At 42.0% G+C, this 18,234-nt stretch overlaps 1 protein-coding gene across 3 annotated transcripts in view; it reads right to left on the reverse strand.

Moving 5' to 3' along the window:
• The window catches only part of xylb (xylulokinase homolog (H. influenzae)), a 64,149-nt gene that overhangs the window by 20,457 nt on the left and 25,458 nt on the right, over nucleotides 1–18,234 (reverse strand). For 2 of the 3 annotated variants that reach the window (XM_035755964.1, XM_035755982.1), the window contains 2 exons: nucleotides 11,560–11,618; nucleotides 10,406–10,493 (listed from right to left, as the gene is read on the reverse strand). In XM_035755964.1, the coding sequence (XP_035611857.1) occupies nucleotides 10,406–10,493; nucleotides 11,560–11,618 (147 nt within the window). Of the gene's footprint in view, nucleotides 1–4,965; nucleotides 5,349–10,405; nucleotides 10,494–11,559; nucleotides 11,619–18,234 lie in introns of those variants that run through there. The other variant, XM_035755972.2, reaches the window with a different exon arrangement.

Raw genomic sequence — 18,234 nt, forward strand, 5'->3', positions numbered from 1 at the left:
ACTACTAGCCACATGGAAAGGACCATATGAAGTACTGGAGAGAACAGGAGAAGTTAATTATTGGATCCGACGATCCACGGAACATATCTATCACATAAACCTGTTAAAAGCATGGAAAGTGAGAGAAACACTAACGGTCACGTACCCCACACACACTCAGGAGACAGCCGAAGTAAATATTTCACCTAGGTCCACTTAGGTTGGAGTCAATAAAACTTGTTTTTCAACCACTCCACAAATTTCTTGTTAACAAACTATAGTTTAGCAAGTCGGTAGGAACATCTACTTTTTCCAACAATTGTTTACAGACAGATTATTTCACTTATAATTCACTGTATCACAATTCCAGTGGGTCAGAAGTTCCCAAACATTAAATTGACTGTGCCTTTAACCTCTTGAGACTCTAGGGGCAGTATTTCATTATTGGATAAAAAAACGTGCCCGTTTTAAGCGCAATATTTTGTCACAAAAAGATGCTCGACTATGCATATAATTGGCAGCTTTGGAAAGAAAACACTGACGTTTACAAAACTGCAAAGATATTATCTGTGAGTGCCACAGAACTCATGCTACAGGCGAAACCAAGATGAAACCTCAAACAGGAAATGAGCAGAATTTTTGAGGCTCTGTTTTCCATTGTCTCCTTATATGGCTGTGAATGTGCCATGAACGAGCCTAAGCTTTCTGCCGTTTGCCCAAGGTGTCTGCAGCATTGTGATGTATTTGTAGGCATATCATTGGAAGATTGGCCATAAGAGACTACATTTGCCAGGGGTCCGCCCGGTGTCCTTTGTCTAAATTGGTGCCCAATCTTCAACTGGAGGCATTTTCCATTGAGATTCAGAGGAGAACGCACACTTCCACGAACGATATATCATCGAAGAGATGTGAAAAACACGTTGAGGATTGATTCTAAACAACATTTACCATGTTTCAGTCGATATTATGGAGTTAATTTGGAAAAAAGTTTGGCGTTTTGACGAATTAATTTGTTTTTTTTTTGGTAGCCAAACATGACGCAGAAAACGGACTGATTTCTCCTGCACAAATAATCTTTCAGGAAAAACTGAACATTTGCTATCTAACTGAGAGTCTCCTCATTGAAAACATCCGAAGTTCTTCAAAGGTAAATTATTTTATTTGAATGGTTTTCTGTTTTTTGTGAAAATGTTGCCTGCTGAATGCGAACGCTAAATGCTAATGCTAGCTATCAATAGCTATCAATACTGTTACACAAATGCTTGTTTTGCTATGGTTGAGAAGCATATTTTTGAAAATCTGAGATCAGTGTTGTTAACAAAAGGCTAAGCTTGAGAGCTAGCATATTGATTTAATTTCATTTGCGATTTTCATGAATAGTTAACGTTGCGTTATGGTAATGAGCTTGAGGCTGTATTCACGATCCCGGATCCGGGATGGCTCGACGCAAGAATTTAAACAACTTCGAAAATTCCAGAAAATTATTTTACAGCTTTAGAAGCTTCTGATAGGCTAATTGACACAATTTCAGTCAATTGGAGGTGTACCTGTGGATGTACTTCAAGGCCTACCTTCAAACTCAGTGCCTCTTTGCTTGACATCATGGGAAAATCAAAATCAAAATAAATCAGCCAAGACCTGAAAAAGAATTGTAGACCTCCACAAGTCTGGTTCATCCTTGGGAGCAATTTTCAAACGCCTGAAGGTACCACGTTCATCTGTACAAACAATAGTATGCAAGTATAAACACCATGGGACCACGCAGCCGCCATACAGCTCAGGAAGGAGACGCGTTCTGTCTCCTAGAGATGAATGTACTTTGGTGTGAAATGTGCAAATCAATCCCAGAACAACAGCAAAGGACCTTGTGAAGATGCTGGAGGAAACAGGTACAAAAGTATCTATATCCACAGTAAAAGGAGTCCTATATCGACATAACCTGAAAGGCTGCTCAGCAAGGAAGAAGCCACTGCTCCAAAACCGCCATATAAAAGCCAGACTACGGTTGGCAACTGCACATGGGGACAAATATTTTACTTTTTTGAGAAATGTCCTCTGGTCTGATGAAACAAAAATAGAACTGTTTGGCCATAATAACCATTGTTATGTTTAGAGGAAAAGGGGGGAAGCTTACAAGCCGAAGAACACCATCCCAACTGTGAAGCACGGGGGTGGCAGCATCATGTTGTGGGGTGCTTTGCTGCAGGAGGGACTGGTGCACTTCACAAAATAGATGGTATCATGAGGAAGGGAAATTATTTGGATATATTGAAGCAACATCTCAAGACACCAGTCAGGAAGTTAAAGCTTGGTCGCAAATGGGTCTTCCGAACGGACAATTACCTCGAGCAGACTTCCAAAGTTGTGGCAAAATGGACAACAAAGTCAAGGTATTGGAGTGGCCATCACAAAGCCCTGACCTCAATCCTATAGAAAATGTGAAGGCAGAACTGAAAAAGCATGTGTGAGCAATGAGGCCTACAAACCAGACTCAGTTACACCAGCTCCGTCAGGATGAATGGGCCAAAATTCACACAACTTATTGTTGGAAGCTTGTGGAAGGCTCGCTGAAATGTTTGACCCAAGTTAAACAATTTAAAGGCAATGCTACCAAATACTAATTGAGTGTATGTAAACTTAAATGTATTTGGCTAAGGTGTATGTAAACTTCCGACATCAACTGTATATACAGTGAATTATAAGTTAAATAATCTGTCTGTAAACAATTGTTGGGAAAATGACTTGTGTCATGCACAAAGTAGATGACCTAACCGATTTGCCAAAACTATAGTTTGTTAATAAGAAAATTGTGTGGTTGAAAAAATAGTTTCAATAACTCCAACCTAAGTGTATGTAAACTTCTGATTTCAACTTTATATACAGTACCAGTCAAAAGTTTGGATACACCTACTCATTCAAGGGTTTTTCTTTATTTCTAAATGTTCTACATTGTAGAATAACAGTGAAGACATCAAAACTATTAAATAACACATATGGAATCATGTAGTAACCAAAGAAGTGTAAACAAATCAAAAAATATATTTTATATTCTTAAAAGTAGCCAACCTTTGCCTTGACAGCTTTGCACACTCTTGGCATTCTCTCAACCAGCTTCATGAGGTAGTCAACTGGAATGCATTTCAATTAACAGGTATGCCTTGTTAATTTGTGGAATGTCTTTCCTTAATGCGTTTGAGCCAATCAGTTGTGTTGTGACAAGGTAAGGGTGGTATACAGAGGATAGCCCTATTTGGTAAAAGACCAAGTCCATATTATGTCAAGAACAGCTCAAAAAAGGGAAATGACAGTCCATAATTACTTTAAGACATGAAGGTCAGTCAATCTGGAAAATGTCAAGAACTTTGAAAGTGCAGTCGCAAAAACCTTCATGCGCTATGATGAGCCTGGCTCTCATGAGGACCACCACAGGAAAGGAAGTCACAGAGTTACCTCTACTGCAGAGGATAAGCTCATTAGCCACAGAAATTGCAGTCCAAATAAATGTTCCACAGAGTTCAAGTAACAGACACATCTCAACATCAACTGTTCAGAGGAGACTGTGTGAATCAGGCCTTCATGGTCGAATTGCTGCAAAGAAACCACTACTAAAGGATATCAATAATAATAAGAGACTTGTTTGGGCCAAGAAACACGAGCAATGGACATTAGACCATTTTAGATTTTTGGTTACAACCGCCATGTCTTTGTGAGACGCAGAGAAGATAAACGGAAAAATCTCTGCATGTGTGGTTCCCACCATGAAGCTCGTAGAAGGAGGTGTGATGGTGTGGGAGTGCTTTGCTGGTGACACTGTCTGTGATTTATTTATTCTGCAGTGATATGCCATCCCATCTGATTTGCACTTAGTGGGACTATCATTTGTTTTTCAACAGGACAATGACCCAACACGCCCCCAGGCTGTGTTAGGGCTATTTGACCAAGAAGGAGCGTGCTGGAGTGCTGCATCAAATGACCTGGCCTCGACAATCACCCGACCTCAACCCAATTGAGGTGGTTTTGGATGTGTTGGACCTCAGAGTGAAGGAAAAGCAGCCAACAAGGGCTCAGCATATGTGGCAACACTGTTTTGGTTACTACATGATTCCATATGTGTTCTTTCATAGTTTTGATGTCTTCACTATTATTCTACAATGTAGAAAATAGTAAAAATAAAGGAAAACCCTTGAATGAGTAGGTGTGTCCAAGCTTTTGACTGGTACTGTATGTATATATGTATGCATGCATGTATGTATATTATGTGTGCTTGTTTGTGTGTGTAATCGTATGTATGGAAACATTTATTCTAGGAGGTGGGATATATTGCTTCCACATCCGAAAAATGAGAATTACATTTCAAGTGCTTGAAGCAAAATATCCCACCTCCTAGAATAAATGTTTCCATACATACAATTACACAGTGTCACACCCTGATCAATTTCACCTGTCCTCGTTATTGTCTCCACCCCCTCCAGGTGTCGCTCGTTTCCCCATTGTATTTATACCTGTGTTTCCTTTCTCTCTGTACCAGTTTGTCTTGTATGTTAGTCAAGTCATCCAGCGTGTTTTCCCGTACTCCTTTTGCTATTCTCTTTTTGATAGTCCTCCTGGTTTTGACCCCTGCCTGACTCTAGACTTCTTTCCCGCCTGCCTGATCATCCTGCCTGGCCTGACCTTGATTCTGCCTGCCCTTCAGTACCTTTTTTAACTCTGAACTGGTTTTGACCCTTTTGCCTGTCCACAACAAGTCTCTTGCCTTCCCCTATTGGATTAATAAATATTGTAAGACTCCAACCATCTGCATCTGGTTCTCGCCTTGTGTCATGATAGATAGCTTTGAGTAAATGCTAAAACATCAATAGGGAATCATCAAGGAAAAGGTTAGGTCGCTTCGACCACATGTCATTTTATTAATATTTGTTACCTATATTTAACGAGGCAAGTCAGTTAAGAACAAATTCTTATTTACAATGACGGCCTACCAAGAGGCAAAAGGCCTCCTGCGGGGACAGGGGCTTTTTATAAACAAATGAAATGTTGAACAAAAAACAGATCATGACACGAGATACATTATATAAAGAGAGAACTAAGACGACAACACAGCATGGTAGCAACACAACATGACAACAACACGGTAGTGACACTGCACAATACGGACAATATGGTAGCACAATATGGTAGCAGCACAAAACATTGTTAGGCACAGACAACAGCACAAAGGGCAAGAAGGTAGAGACAACAATACATCAGGCGAAGCAGCCACAACTGTCACTAAGAGTGTCCATGATTGAGTCTTTGAATGTAGAGATGGAGATAAAACTGTCCAGTTTTAGTGCTTTGTGTAGCTCGTTCTAGTCGCTAGCAGCCGCGACCTGAAAAGAGAAGCGGCCCAGTGAGGTGTGTGCTTTCGGGACATTTAACAGAATGTGACTGGCAGAACAGGTGTTGTATGTGGAAGATGAGGTCTGCAGTAGGTATCTCAGACAGGGGGGAGTGAGGCCTAAGAGGGTTTTATAAATAAGCATCAACCAGTGGGTCTTGCGCCAAGTATACAGAGATGACCAGTTTACAGAGGAGTATAGAGTGCAGTGATGTGTCCTATAAGGAGCATTGGTGGCAAATCTGATGGTAGAATGGTAAAGAACATCTAGCTCTTCGAGAGCACCCTTACCTACCGATCTATGAATTACGTCTCCTTAATCTAGCAAGGGTAGGATGGTCATCTGAATCAGGGTTAGTTTGGCAGCTGGGGTGAAAGAGGAGAGATTATGTTGGAGGAAACCAAGTTTAGATTTAACTTTAGCCTGCAGCTTGGATATGTGCTGAGAGAAGTACAGTGTACCGTCTAGTTATACTCCCAAGTACTTGTATAAGGTGACTGACTACCTCAAGCTCTAAACCCTCAGAGGTAGTAATCACAACGGTGGGGAGAGGGGGGCATTCTTCTTACCGAACCACATGACCTTTTTTTTGTAGGGCAGAGAAAGATTGTTGGACACTAAGAAAGCTTTGTTGTAGAGTTTAACACAAAATCCAGGGAGGGGCCAGCTAAGACTATCATCTGCATATAAATGGATGAGAAAGCTTGTAATATGATTGCAAGCTCAGTGTTTCTGAAGGACACTGTGTGAAGAGAAGCTGTATAGTGTTTAAGCTCAGTGTTTCTGAAGGACACTGTGAAGAGAAGCTGTATAGTGTTTAAGCTGTGTTTCTGAAGGACTCTGTGAAGAGAAGCTGTAAAGTGTTTAAGCTGTGTTTCTGAAGGACTCTGTGAAGAGAAGCTGTAAGGTGTTTAAGCTGTGTTTCTGAAGGACGCTGTGTGAAGCAGCTACAGTGTTTTTTGTTTGTTTGTTGTTTTTTAACCTTTATTTAACTAGGCAAGTTAGTTAAGAACAAATTCTTATTTACAATGACGGCCAACCCCGGCCAAACCCTAACCCGGACGATGCTGGGCCAATTCTGGGTCGGCCTTTGGGAGTCACAATCATGGCCAATTGTGATACAGCCTTGAATCCAACCAAGGTCTGTAGTGACGCCTCTAGCACTAAGATGCAGTGCCTTAGACCGCTGCGCCACTCGGGAGCCCAAGCTCAGTGTTTAAGCTCAGTGTTTCTGAAGGAACACTGTGTGACGAGAAAGTGTATAGTGTTTAAGCTCAGTGTTTCTGAAGGAACACTGTGTGACGAGAAGGTGTATAGTGTTTAAGCTCAGTGTTTCTGAAGGATACTGTGTGACAAAAAGGTGTATAGTGTTTAAGCTCAATGTTTCTGAAGGATACTGTTTGACAAAAAGGTATATAGTATTTAAGCTCAGTGTTTCTGAAGGAACACTGACGAGAAGGTGTATAGTGTTTAAGTTCAGTGTTTCTGAAGGACACTGTAGGAAGAGAAGAAGCTCTATAGTTAGTGTTTAAGTTCAGTGTTTCTGAAGGACACTGTATGAAGAGAAGAAGCTTTATAGTTTGTGTTTAAGTTCAGTGAAGGTGTAAGGAAGAAAGGTTTCGGGTCTAAATTGGTCACGATGTCAGCGGTCGCTTGCGTAAGACATTATGGCACCGCTGACCTTTTCTGCAGGAGTCGAATAGCTTGTCTCTACGATATCTGTTGACTCTGAATACTCTTGACATTTGACGCCAGGTTATTGGGTGCAGGGATATTGTTTTAACGTATCGTGGTCTAGGCTGTGTAGAACAATGCCATAATCACTGTGGCTTTCCAGACTCAATTTATTTTCGCTTCCATCATTGAAACTGACATTTTCAGCTCAGATCTGACAACGCAATCTCCAAATAATGTCACTTATGAAAGGAAAAACATCAAATACGTACGTCAAATTTGTTTGACATTTGTAGTTAAGTAAGGAAGGCAAGATGGAAATATTGCTGTGGTGTATTTTATGGGCCATTATATGCATCATACATATATAGCATTATTCTACATCAGTTAGTTTACATGATTCAACATGGATGGCTAAGTGGGTCAATGAAAATTGGGACGAATGCTTCGTTAAGTCAATATTTATGTTGCAAGTCACATGACATTTATGCAAGAATTATGGAGGCCTGCTGTGCTTAAGTGCTACTTATCCAAGCCCCAGACCCAGTTCACTCATAGGCTGGTAATCAAAAATCCATGTAGTTACTTAGCTGTACCTAGTGAGCCATGGCTGAGAAACTGTGGCACGACATCCAACATTTGACTCAAGCCAAAACACGGCATTCCTTTCTCCGCTCGATAGGCTTCATTTGTGTGTGTGTGTGTGTGTGTGCGCACACATGCACTCGCATGTGTTTCTGCCAAAAAAGACAGAGTGCTTCATTTCAACCTTCCCGAAGACGAGGAGGCAATTGGTCTTGGCAGACTTATTGAATGAAGTCAGGTTCCATCCGGGCTACATTTTAGAGACGTATTTATTGGTTAGTTTCTAAGCCTCGGTCCCTGGCGTGGAATCTAAAATGAGGCCAAAAAGCCCGGCCTGTCAACAACATACAGGAACTGTCTCCCCCATCACCCTAAAACATGACAGAAATACTAATATTAATGAGATCACTCAGCATAGAAATTACACTGGAGAAGCACATTACCCCCCCCACCTGCTCAACCCAACCACTATCACCCAGATTCAGACCCTCCACCCCGCCCTGCTTCCCGCCTCTGGAATATAATAAACAATGACAAGCGATTCAAACTGAGCACTGCATGTAATGAAAATGGACTTTGGTTGTCGTCGTAGGACCTAGAACAGCGGCTCTGTCTCTGTTCCCCCCAGACCATGTATTGCGTCGCGCAGGGCCTGGTGTTTGCGAAGTGGGGGAGGGGAGGACGCAGAGACACTTCATTCTTTATTGTTTAATTAACAGTGTGAAGAGATGAGCTCTCGTCAACATCATCTCCGCAGGCATTCTTTTTTTATGAGCAACTTATGACAAGATCTAATGATTAGACTGGTGGTGAAGCAAAAGGCCTGATTAATCAAACACATGCCGTACATTTCTCTGGCTTTGTTATACTTTTTTGTCTATCTGCCTCTAAGCTACTCATAAATCATATATCTTCCTCCCTCATTCATAATCTCTATATAGAGTATCGCTAATGAGGAGATTCAAGCCTTCAGTGTTGAATTGTTTCGTGTTTTGGCCATTGTAACACGAGCTAGATCTTTGAGCAGTGTTGTAATTGCCTCACACTGTGGCTTGGTACATTGAAACCACACCTGGGTTCAGATGGTATTCACTTTCTTTCGTACCTTAGCTGCGCTCGATTAAGCTTGCCTGGCATGACCGAACCAATGGAATCATCTTAAAAGTGCAAACCCTGCCCATCCGGCACTCTAGGCAGACTCATTCAAAGACCCAAAGTATTGGAAAAAAACAAATAATAATACAACCCATCAAAGTCTGGTTGAAACATGAATAGGTTTTCATTAAGTATAATTGACGATCGATGTGAATGCATGATTATACATGAACGTTCTGAGGAAAACACACTCACACAATGGAAGGGGAAACAACCAAGCGGATGCATTCCACTTGCGAGTTTTGACTTCCATTAAAAGGTATTCGAGGCGCATAAGCAGTGTTTATGGAAACCGGGAAAACATTGGTGAAAGGTGAGACCGCAAAACAAGTATGCATAATAAAATAAGAATTAAAGCCTAATTTAGGAGTGCTAATCTCTAAAAAGCCATCGATCCAATGCCATTTATTAAATGCTAAGACATTAAATTCCTCTCGCTGACATTTAAAAGCTGTGACCAACTGACAAAAGGATTACTAAGTGTTGACTGTCTTTTCTCTTTCCTGCTGTATGTCAGATGATTCAGACATGGATTCAAATAGTACTTGTCTTTAATCTACGTTGAGTATTTGATTGCGCCTGCCTGGAGTGCCAGATGGGCGGGGTTTGAACTTTTGGGAATATTCCATTGGGTCCATTTCCTCAGGTGAGCTCAATCAAGAGCAGCTAGTGTATTTGAAACAACAAATATTATTTGAACCCAGGTCTGCTACTGTACATACATTCAATTTTGGGGAAGGAAATACCATTTCATCTTTATGATAATGCGGCAATGAGAGCCAATCGATCCCATTGATCAAACTTCCAGATGACAAAATTCATGCCCAAAAATCCCCATGAATCAGACTAATCAATTGATTATTAAGACAAAACATGTCAGCTGCACAAACAGAACATCAATTCAAATTTTCAATGAAATGCACACATTTGTCCTACTGTTTGAATGCAGCTTCTATGATATATCCCTGCCTAGTGTTTGAAATGCCAAAATTGTTTATTTTACACTTCGAAGCAAAGACTTCTTCAGATTATTTGATGCTGGAAAAAAATGGTCTCTTAGAATTATTAACCGCTTGATCTTTTCTGTATGCCGGTTCCATGCTGGCTTAAGCCTTTGAAGTGTCAAAGTTCAAGAGAATTCACTGAGGAAAATGTTTTCATTTGTCTTAATTTAGTACACTTCCAGATGAACATGTGAGTGAATTACTGGACATCCTTTTTAATGTCCAGCATAAACATATCCAACATGGGTGCCCTCTAAACTCCATCAGTTGGAGGAATCGGCTGAACACAAAAGAATGCTAATATACCAAAGGACAAAGGAACAAAGTAGGCAGGAAATTATATTGAATAACAGCATGAGTCACTCTGTACATGTATCTCCATAAGGGTTCCTAGAGCAGCGTTCTTCAACTCCGGTCCTGGAGAGCTACCGCAAGCGCAGTCTTTTGTTCTAGCCCTGCAGTAACACCAGCTGAATCCGCTATTATGGTTCAAACCAAAGACCAAGATTAGTTGATGATTTAAAGCAGCGGTATTGGTGCTGGGCTGGAACAAAAACCTGCACAGCCAGTATCGCAGCTCTCCGGGGCCAGCGTTGGAGAAACTCTGTTGTATATGTCAGTCTTACTCACCTTGCAGGGCCCTGTAGCCACAGCCTAGACAGGCAGAGTTGGCCACGTCAATGGTGTACACGGGAGCATCAAACACGTCAGATAGCACCTGAGTATGGAGAGAAGAGGAATGGGACCGCATGCTATTGGAAATATTACTGTCTGCAAATGTTACATTATGAGTCACTGTCCGTAATATAGAAAGCAATGTCTAATGACACATACGTGAACTGAATTCTATACTGTGGATTGTATCTCTATTTACACAGGTTAGTGGTGGCTTAAATAAGATCTCTAAACACTGCAGAGAGGATAGAAGGCTATCATTTTCATCCATTTCACTCGCAACAAGAAACAAAACAAAGGAACAAAAGAGCATACAGTTTCCTCATGGTTATTGTTTCCTGTTTTGAGGCCGATTGATTCCATTTCCACTCACTTAGAGTGTAAAACATACACAATTTTGCAGCGCTCTAATTTCATTACCGTGCCACTCATCAGGGAATAACCTTGTTAAGGCGTGAAGCGATACAACATTATGTTTTGTAATAAAAAAATAATTAGACGGCAAACAAAACATCTGTAGCGTCAAAATATTTCTAACATGTAACAACATCATCACAGAGAGAATATGAATACATAACAAATGTCTGTTCCACAGGGGCATGGCATGGCAACGCATTCTAATGGCTCCATTTCCAATACTGCATCATGTCAATATCATTGAAACTGAGCATGCCGCCCACAACACCCACACACATATAGTGAAGGGACTGTAGCCAAGTGTCTTGCTCGAGGGGGAGCACATTGTAAATGCATGGGGTGTGCTGGGCTGAGCACAACAAAGGGGCCACGAGAACACACACAGGGCCTAATGTATGGAGAGAGAGGTCAGCCGGGGTTACACGAATCACAAGGCCTCAAACACAGCTGTGTGGCCCTGCAGGAGACATGGCAGTCAGATGGCATTAGCTTCACGCCTCAACCTGAGGACAGCACACATACTGTAATCAGCTACTGTGTGTGTGTGTGTGTGTGTGTGTGTGAGCGTTTTGATCCAAACCACACAGTAGCGCCTTTGAAAAACAGGGGTTATAAATAAACCATTTGTAGGGGATAGAAAAAGGCAAAAAGAGAGTTTATAAAAACATGAGACGGTTATCAACACCACCAACCTGCAGAATGTCCTTGTTAGAAGAAGCCCCTCCGGTGGCCAGCACTCGAGTTCCTGGAACTGAAGAGAGAATTCTGACATCAGTGACACCGCTGATGAGACATTTATGACAGAAGTTTTGCTACTGCAGCAGTGAGTAATCGTTGATGTTTGACTGCATGTTGAGTTTAGAGGCAGAGAGAGAGGGAATGCGAGAGAAAGAGGGTTTATTGAACATAAGCACTTGAAATACTACTGTCATGCATTTTTGTACTTTCTTATGCGACTTGAAATTGGCCTCTCAAAAGAGCTCTTCACAAGTGTCAAGAGAGAACTGAGAATACTGAAAAATATGAAACAATGTCCGCAACTGATATGCTCCCAACAGTGATTTATTTGTGAGATCAGAACATGTTCAATAAACCCTCTCTCTCCCCCAACATGGAGTATAATGGGCTAATGGACCCTTCGCTTAGCCCCGACACAGAATTTTGGCCAACCAATCTAGAGCTCCAATTGACAGCAACTGTTGTCAAGTCTGACCCCTCAGGCAAGCTGAAACTCATGTTTGAAACACATGAAATCAGTGAGGGAAGTGGGAAAAACGGATAATTTTCTTAATCATAATTATTTCTTTTTTAATGGCTAAATAATTGAACAGTGCAACAGGAGTACTTGCTACCGTGATTCCTAAAATGCAGAGCCTGTTGGGAGTATTTTTCGAATCTGAAATTATACATTTGTTACATGGTTTGCTAGCTCAGACATCATTGACCACCAAACGTTGCTAAAGCTAGCTAGCTAGCCACTTAATATACGTTAGCTAGCTATGTTAGCCGTGTTATTAATACAACTCCCATCTACTGTCGTCAGCAGAAAAGGATTTGAGAGCACTAGTTTACTCCAAAAGTGGTTGTAGCTAGCTTTGACTACATGCTGACACTGGCTAGCCACACTACACACTACAAACTACCTCAATTTAGCAGGTTCCCGTGAAGCAATTCCAATGACAGTCCACCACAACATATCCAAGAGTTTCCTGATTAAGTAGAGGGGTAGTCTGTGTTTCATTTAAATGTAATTGCGTATTAAAAACAGTTTGAGATCATTGTGAGTGGATTTTGCCAGTGGTTAGAAGGGGGACATGTTCTCCGAGGTTGCAACAGTAACTATGGGGGGATGAACAAAGGGTCAATTGGAAGATGAGGATGACACTTTTGAGGAGATGGGAAACTACGTTGCCCCTATATCGTCAATTTTTTGTATTTATTTTGTATTTATTTTACCTTTATTTAAGCAGGCAAGTCAGTTAAGAACACATTCTTATTTTCAATGACGGCCTGGGAACAGTGGGTTAACTGCCTGCTCAGGGGCAGAACGACAGATTTGTACCTTGTCAGCTCGGGGGTTTGAACTCGCAACCTTCCGGTTACTAGTCCAACGCTCTAACCACTAGGCTACGCTGCATTCTGGGTACACTCCGACAAGGAGATCTCTCCAAGGAGTTAATTGAGCTTACTTGTAGGGCTTACTTGTAAGGTTTACTTACTGCTGCGTAAGTACTCCTAACCTGCTACAAAAAAGTTACTTCAGTATTGCACTGTGAAAATAGTAATTCCCTTCTTGACCCATAACCTGAATTTTAGAAAGTATTGCGTGACGATTAGCTTAGCAACCGCGCGACACAGCATGACAACGTGATTTGTGGAAACTCTGCTCGGCAGAGCGTTATGCATTTCTCCATACATTTCCCGCTGAGATTCTTATCTCCTGCGTTTCTAATATCTTTGCAGGAAGGTTCCATAGGGTTGGTTGTTTAGCCGCAAAACAGAAGGGGTTGGCTTACATTGTTGACAACATGTAAAGTATATTTAGTCTCCAAATGTTTTTTGAAAACATAACTGTGCACAATGAGCAATTGTTGTCTCTCTAATACATTGTTATGTTCCTGGTATCAAGAACTAGCTGAAATGAGCCACCTAAGATTCCCCACATTGCAGCTTTTTGTCATTGTTGTTTAGTTATCTGACCGCTCATAATCATAACATCACACGGCTTTCAGCCCCAACGATGCACGTTGTCAGCCAACCCATCTATAGGATCTGTATAGTTGACCCAGAGCCTCAAATAGACATTTCATCAATTGTTCCAGTCTATTGTTCCAGACTCTACAGTATTTCACTCGTGCATTGTGATCTTCTAATCTATACTAAATGAAAGAGAGTGCTAATTCAATACCAGTTCCAGCAAGATTCATCACAACAGGGTAGTAGGTTCATTGCAATTGGAGTGAAAGTCTACAGACCTCCAGAAATGGAGTAAGAGATCCTTACTGGAGCATACTCCTCTGTCCAACAACACAAAGACTTACTGGAGCATATTCCTCTGTCCAACAACATAAAGACTTACTGGAGCATACTCCTCTGTCCAACAACACAAAGACTTACTGGAGCATACTCCTCTGTCCAACAACATAAAGACTTACTGGAGCATACTCTTCTGTCCAACAACACAAAGACTTACTGGAGCATACTCCTCTGTCCAACAACATAAAGACTTACTGGAGCATACTCCTCTGTCCAACAACACAAAGACTTACTGGAGCATACTCCTCTGTCCAACAACATAAAGACTTACTGGAGCATACTCCTCTGTCCAACAACACAAAGACTTACTGGAGCATACTCCTCTGTCCAACAACATAAAGACTTACTGGAGCATACTCCTCTGTCCAACAACATAAAGACTTACTGGAGCATACTCCTCTGTCCAACAATATAAAGACTTACTGGAGCATACTCCTCTGTCCAACGACATAAAGACTTACTGGAGCATACTCCTCTGTCCAACAACATAAAGACTTACTGGAGCATACTCCTCTGTCCAACAACATAAAGACTTACTGGAGCATACTCCTCTGTCCAACAACATAAAGACTTACTGGAGCATACTCCTCTGTCCAACAACATAAAGACTTACTGGAGCATACTCCTCTGTCCAACAACATAAAGACTTACTGGAGCATACTCCTCTGTCCAACAACAAAGACTTACTGGAGCATACTCCTCTGTTCAACAACATAAAGACTTACTGGAGCATACTCCTCTGTTCAACAACATAAAGACTTACTGGAGCATACTCCTCTGTCCAACAACATATAAAGACTTACTGGAGCATACTCCTCTGTCCAACAACATAAAAACTTACTGGAGCATACTCCTCTGTCCAACATCATAAAGACTTACTGGAGCATACTCCTCTGTCCAATGACATAAAGACTTACTGGAGCATACTCCTCTGTCCAACAACATAAAGACTTACTGGAGCATACTCCTCTTTCCAACAACATATAAAGACATACTGGAGCATACTCTTCTGTCCAACAACATATAAATACTTACTGGAGCATACTCCTCTGTTCAACAACATATAAAGACTTACTGGAGCATACTCCTCTGTCCAACAACATAAAGACTTACTGGAGCATACTCCTCTGTCCAACAACATAAAGACTTACTGGAGCATACTCCTCTGTCCAATAACATATAAAGACTTACTGGAGCATACTCCTCTGTCCAACAACATAAAGACTTACTGGAGCATACTCCTCTGTCCAATAACATATAAAGACTTTCTGTAGCATACTCCCCTGTCCAACAACATATAAAGACTTACTGAACCATACTCCTCTGTCCAATAACATATAAAGACTTACTGAAGCATACTCCCCTGTCCAACAACATATAAAGACTTACTTGAGCATACTCCTCTGTCCAACAACATATAAAGACTTACTGAAGCATACTCCCCTGTCCAACAACATATAAAGGCTTTATAGAGCATTCATAAAATCTTCATAAGCACTATTGATTATACTACACAAAGGGTGTTATGAAATATCTGTTCCTTGGTCAAATGTGGCACAAGTGTTTGCAACCCTTTGTATAGCAAGACATTGACTTATGCATAATTTCTAAAACATCTATAGAGGCCTTAGAAAGGCTTCATTATCTCGTATGTTCCGTTTATGGTGGGACCATTTATACAGTAGCCTATACTGCATGACATCTTTCCCACCGTGGGTGTCGAAACTCATGCAAATACGCAATACATGACCACAATATATATATATATTTATATCCATAAGGCTCCACATGAAACGTGTTAACAGCGTGAAATTGAAATTTGTTCAGCAATCTTTGTTTCAGGTGGTTTTACTGGAGCATTATTATAATATATACTGTGGTGAGACAGAATTGGCTCTCCCGTGTACACTATTAAAAACAGTCACGCCGGCCGATGTTAGCCTTGGGGTGTCAATCTGAATGAAATGGATCCCCAGTATGCCTTCCCCAATTGATTTGTTGCTTTGTTTTGCCTCCCTCAATGACGAGATGTACTGAAGGTCGGATGTGTAGAAAATAAAGCAACTCAAAGGATGGAGAGAGGGGGAGAAGGGAAATAGGCTAAGCGCCAAAAAGCGTCTAAAATGACAGTAGCAGCAGGGGTTTTGATGTAGTGATGTTCCCCCACTACATAAGAGAGAAAGCCTGGTTAAACCATATGGAATCCTGGGCAAAATCTGTTTTGATGTCAGGCTATAACGAAGATACATTTGTGTTTTTCTTCATGCGCATTTCTTATCTATGACAAGGGGTTGTTAGAAGCACCGTAACACTATGAGGAAAAGTGTAGTCTAAAATGTATAATGACATTTTCTACAATCATTCCTCACCAATGTCTTGGAACACCTGGGGCGTCATTGGGTAGAACATGTTGAATAGTGCATCTCTCAGTCAGGTAAAGTACAGCATAAACCAGAAAACACCCATGTCCTGTCAGTGAGGTATTGGCACATCCATTTCCTTAGCATGTTACACTCTGCATCACTGCACCGGTCTTCACACAGATCAATACACTGTTGCATAAACAGACACACACACACACACAGTCTCTCTCTCCGTCTCTCACTCACACACACACGACCTTGGCCCTTGTCATAGAGTGGGCGTTACTAAGTCTGGCATTTGCAGGGCACTGGGTTCCCCCACCTATATGCCTGCTGCCTGTGCGGTGACTGTATGTAAATAACACCCGCTCTACTCTACATATACAAACGTATGTGGACACCCCTTCAAATGAGTGGATTCGGCTAATTCAGCCACACCCATTACTGAAAGGTGTATAAACTGAAGCGCCCAGCCATGCAATCTCCATAGACAAATATTGGCAGTAGAATGGCCTTATTGACGAGCTCAGTGACTTTCAACGTGGCACCGTCATAGGATGCCACCTTTCCAACAAGTCAGCTCGTCAAATTTCTGCCCTGCTAGAGCTGCCCCGGTCAACTGTAAGTGCTGTTATTGTGAAGTGGAAATGTCCAGGAGCAACATCGGCTCAGCCGTGAAGTGGTAGGCCACACAAGCTCACAGAACGGGACCACCGGGTGCTGAAGCGCATCTGTCCTAGGTTCCAACAGCACAAACTTCAGCACAAACTTCAGCACAAAACTGTTCGTCGGGAGCTTCATGAAATGGGTTTTGATGGCAAAGCAGTCGCACGCAAGCCTAAGATCACCATGCACAATGCCAAGCGTTGGCTGGCGGCGTGGTGTAAAGCTCGCCACCATTGGACTCTGGCGCAGTGTAAACGCGTGATGAATTACGCCTCACTATCTGGCAGTCCGGCGGACAAATCTGGGTTTGGCGGATGCCAGGAACACATTACCTGCCCGAATGCATATTGCCACAGTCAAGTTTGATGGAGGAGGAATAATGGTCTGGGGCTGTTTTCCATGGATCGGGCTAGGCCCCTTAGCTCCAGTGAAGTGATATCTTAACGCTACATATAACGCTGCATACAGCGCTGCATACAATGGCATTGTAGAGGATTCTGTGCTCCCAACTTTGTGGCAACGGTTGGAGGAAAGCCCTTTCCTGTTCCAACATGATAATGCCCCCGTCCATAAATCGAGGTCTAGAAATGGTTTGTCGAGATCGGTGTGGAAGATCTTGACTGGCCTGCACAGAGCTCTGACCTCAACCCCATCGAACACCTTTGGGATGAATTGGAACGCCCGACTGTGAGCCACAGCATGGTAGCAGCACAAAACATGGTACAAACATTATTGGGCACAGAAGGTAAAGATAACAATACATCACGCAAAGCAGCCACAACTGTCAGTAAGAGTGTCCATGATTGAGTCATTGAATGAAGAGATTGAGATAAAACTGTCCCGTTTGAGTGTTTGTTGCAGCTCGTTCCAGTCGCTAGCTGCAGCGAACTGAAAAGAGGAGTGACCCAGGGAGGTGTGTGCTTTGGGGACTTTTAACAGAATGTGACTGGCAGAACGGGTGTTGTATGTGGAGGATGAGGGCTGCAGTAGATATCTTAGATAGGGGGGAGTGAGGCCTAAGAGGGTTTTATAAATAAGCATCAACCAGTGGGTCTTGCAACGGATATACAGAGATGACCAGTTTAGAGGGGTATAGAGTGCACTGATGTGTCCTATAAGGAGCATTGGTGGCAAATCTGATGGCTGAATGGTAAAGAACATCTAGCTGCTCGAGAGCACCCTTACCTGCCGATCTATAAATTATGTCCCCGTAATCTTGCAAGGGTAGGATGGTCATCTGAAACAGGGTTAGTTTGGCAGCTGGGGTGAAAGAGGAGCGATTATGACAGAGGAAACCAAGTC

This window comes from Oncorhynchus keta, chromosome 4, assembly GCF_023373465.1.
Source record: "Oncorhynchus keta strain PuntledgeMale-10-30-2019 chromosome 4, Oket_V2, whole genome shotgun sequence".
NCBI lineage: Eukaryota > Metazoa > Chordata > Actinopteri > Salmoniformes > Salmonidae > Oncorhynchus > Oncorhynchus keta.